Genomic DNA, 2,416 nt, shown 5'->3' on the forward strand with positions numbered 1-2,416 from the left:
ACTTACATTAGGTCTTTAAATTTATTCATTCTACATATATCTCAATTTCTACCCCACCATTCTGTGGAGACGGAAAGAAATAGTGATGGCGAGTGATGAATCACAAGAATAAAATCTCTCTATCCCATTATGGTTCCTTGTTTTCATTTCTCTTTTCTCCCTACTCCCATCCCCAACTCTTCTAAAGTTTAAAACAGTCAAACCACTAACACTTCGCACATGTACCAAATTCAAAGGGTGGATTCNAGTTTATTTACTTTGACAGAGAGAGAGAGAGAGCACGCGCAAAAAGGGGAAGGGCAGAGAGGGAGAGAGGGAATTTCAAGGAGGCTTTATGCTATCAGCGCAGAGCCCGATGCAGGCTCAATCTCATGAACCATGAGGTCATGACCTAAGCTGAAATCCAGAGTCAGATGCTTAACTGACGGCACCCCAAAGTCCTTTTGTACTTAAATATGACATTTCTAGCACACCTGCCTCTGAATATGCATTTCAACTTGGCAAAAGAGCTATATGTAAAGATATAGTAGTGAGGGAGGCTATCACAGAAATAATGAAAAGGAGAAAAACAATTAAGGAGGCCACATTTAACATCTCTAATTCCAGCTTAACAGAAAAATAAAAAGGTAGAATAGAAAGCAAGAGATTATTTTTAAAATTGTCACATACAAGTTTCCAAGACTGAGGCATACATTTGCCACAAGACCTGGCAAACATTATGAAAACCTTCTAACCATTACTTCCTAAGATATCAAAAAAAGAGAAATTCCAAAATAGAAAACACTTGTACATTCCATACATGTTTTAAGAGAAGGAAGATAGAGAATTCACAATAGACACTTATCAGTTAAACATGAATTCCTGGAGGGGCGATTGGGTGGCTTGGTCGGTTAAGCGTTCAACTTTGGCTCAGGTCATGATCTCACAGTTAGTGGGTTCGAGCACCACATCAGGCTCTGTGCTGACAGCTCAGAGCCTGGAGCCTGCTTTGGAATCTGGGTCTCCCTCTCTCTGCCCCTCCCCCACTTGCTCGCATGTACGCGCTCTCTTGCACTCGTTCTCTCTCTCTCAAACATAAATAAAACATTAAAAAAATTAAACATGGATTCCTGGAAAGATATTAGAACCAAAAAATCTAGGGGCACCTGGATGGCTCAGTCAATTAAGCGTCCAACTTCAGCTCAGGTCATGATCTTGCGGTTCATTAGTTCGAGCCCCACGTGAGGCTGTGTTCTGACAGTTCAGAGCTTGGACCCTATTTTGAATTCTGTGTCTCCCTCTCTCTCTGCCCTTCCCCCAACCACACTCTGTCTCTGTGACTCAAAAATAAATAAAACGTTAAAAAATAAAAGAACCAAAAAATCTGAAACCACTTACAAGAAGAGCCAATTTTATCAGGTCAAATTTAACTTTGTGGGAACACACAGAGAATTAATCAAGTAAAAGTAGAGAACTAAAATACCTAGAAGTCATATTTTGATTTCAGCTAGTAATGTGTTAGCAACACACACCCCTGAAAACATAATGCTATGGTATACACAAAGGAACCCAATTTGGAAGGGCCAGGAAATACTAAATAAAGCAACCAGTTTTGATAGATGTCTTAATAGTTCAAAAAAAAAAAAAGTAGAGGTACAGTATAAACACTAGAAGGGGTGTTAGGAGATCGAAGTCCCCCAGTTCTAACTCTGACATTAAGCAAGTCTCTTTAACCACTCTGAGTCTCAGTTTCCTCACCGTTAAAATGAGGATGTTCAAGGCCTTAAATACCTTCTGAGTCTGAATCTGGATGAGAGTAGGTTAAAAGGTTCTTCTCAAGTAAAAAAAGAATACTGGTCAGGTGTTATTTCTTCCTAAGAACCTCTCCTCGTCCATTCGAAATACACTTAGAAGAGGAAAGGAAGTATTTCCACAAAAGCAAAAGCATATTGACTGTTAGATCATAGACACTGTAAAGGAGGCAGTATCAACAGGGACTTGTCATAGATAAGTGAACCTAAAGGCAATGAAATAGATCAAATGATCTCTTAAGCTGCCTTCTAGCAGCATTATTTAAAGTATTATCTATGCTTCTTAAGAGAAATATTAAAATGACTCCCATATATTTGGTGATAAGAGTCTATACATTCTATTTGTAAAGACACATGATAGCTAACCATTCTCAACAAATGCACACAGAAACTTTTGGTTCATAAGGTAGCATGAACACAAGAAAGGTCCATTTTATAATCTTACCAGATTGGGCTTATGAAGAAAATAGTACAAATAAAGAACTACAACTGATACCAATAAACAATCTAATTCAAAGTCTGGAAGGCAAAACTAACTGCAAGCTGATGACAAATGAATCCCTTTGACATACCAAATTTGCCACTAAGTGCCACATTTAATAGAATGTCAATTCCTTCTGGAGCTA

General features: G+C 38.4%; 1 protein-coding gene across 1 annotated transcript in view; it reads right to left on the reverse strand.

Annotated features, from left to right (window-relative positions):
• CENPI (centromere protein I) overlaps positions 1-2,416 on the reverse strand; it is a gene marked incomplete at its 3' end in the record, with an annotated part of 51,866 nt that overhangs the window by 46,373 nt on the left and 3,077 nt on the right. Inside the window, exon 3 of the mRNA XM_077745303.1 lies at positions 2,363-2,413. Within this exon, the coding sequence (XP_077601429.1) occupies positions 2,363-2,413 (51 nt within the window). The remainder of the gene's footprint in view (positions 1-2,362; positions 2,414-2,416) is intronic.

Source organism: Crocuta crocuta, unplaced genomic scaffold, assembly GCF_008692635.1.
Source record: "Crocuta crocuta isolate KB4526 unplaced genomic scaffold, BGI_CrCroc_1.0 scaffold588, whole genome shotgun sequence".
In the NCBI taxonomy this organism is placed as follows: domain Eukaryota; kingdom Metazoa; phylum Chordata; class Mammalia; order Carnivora; family Hyaenidae; genus Crocuta; species Crocuta crocuta.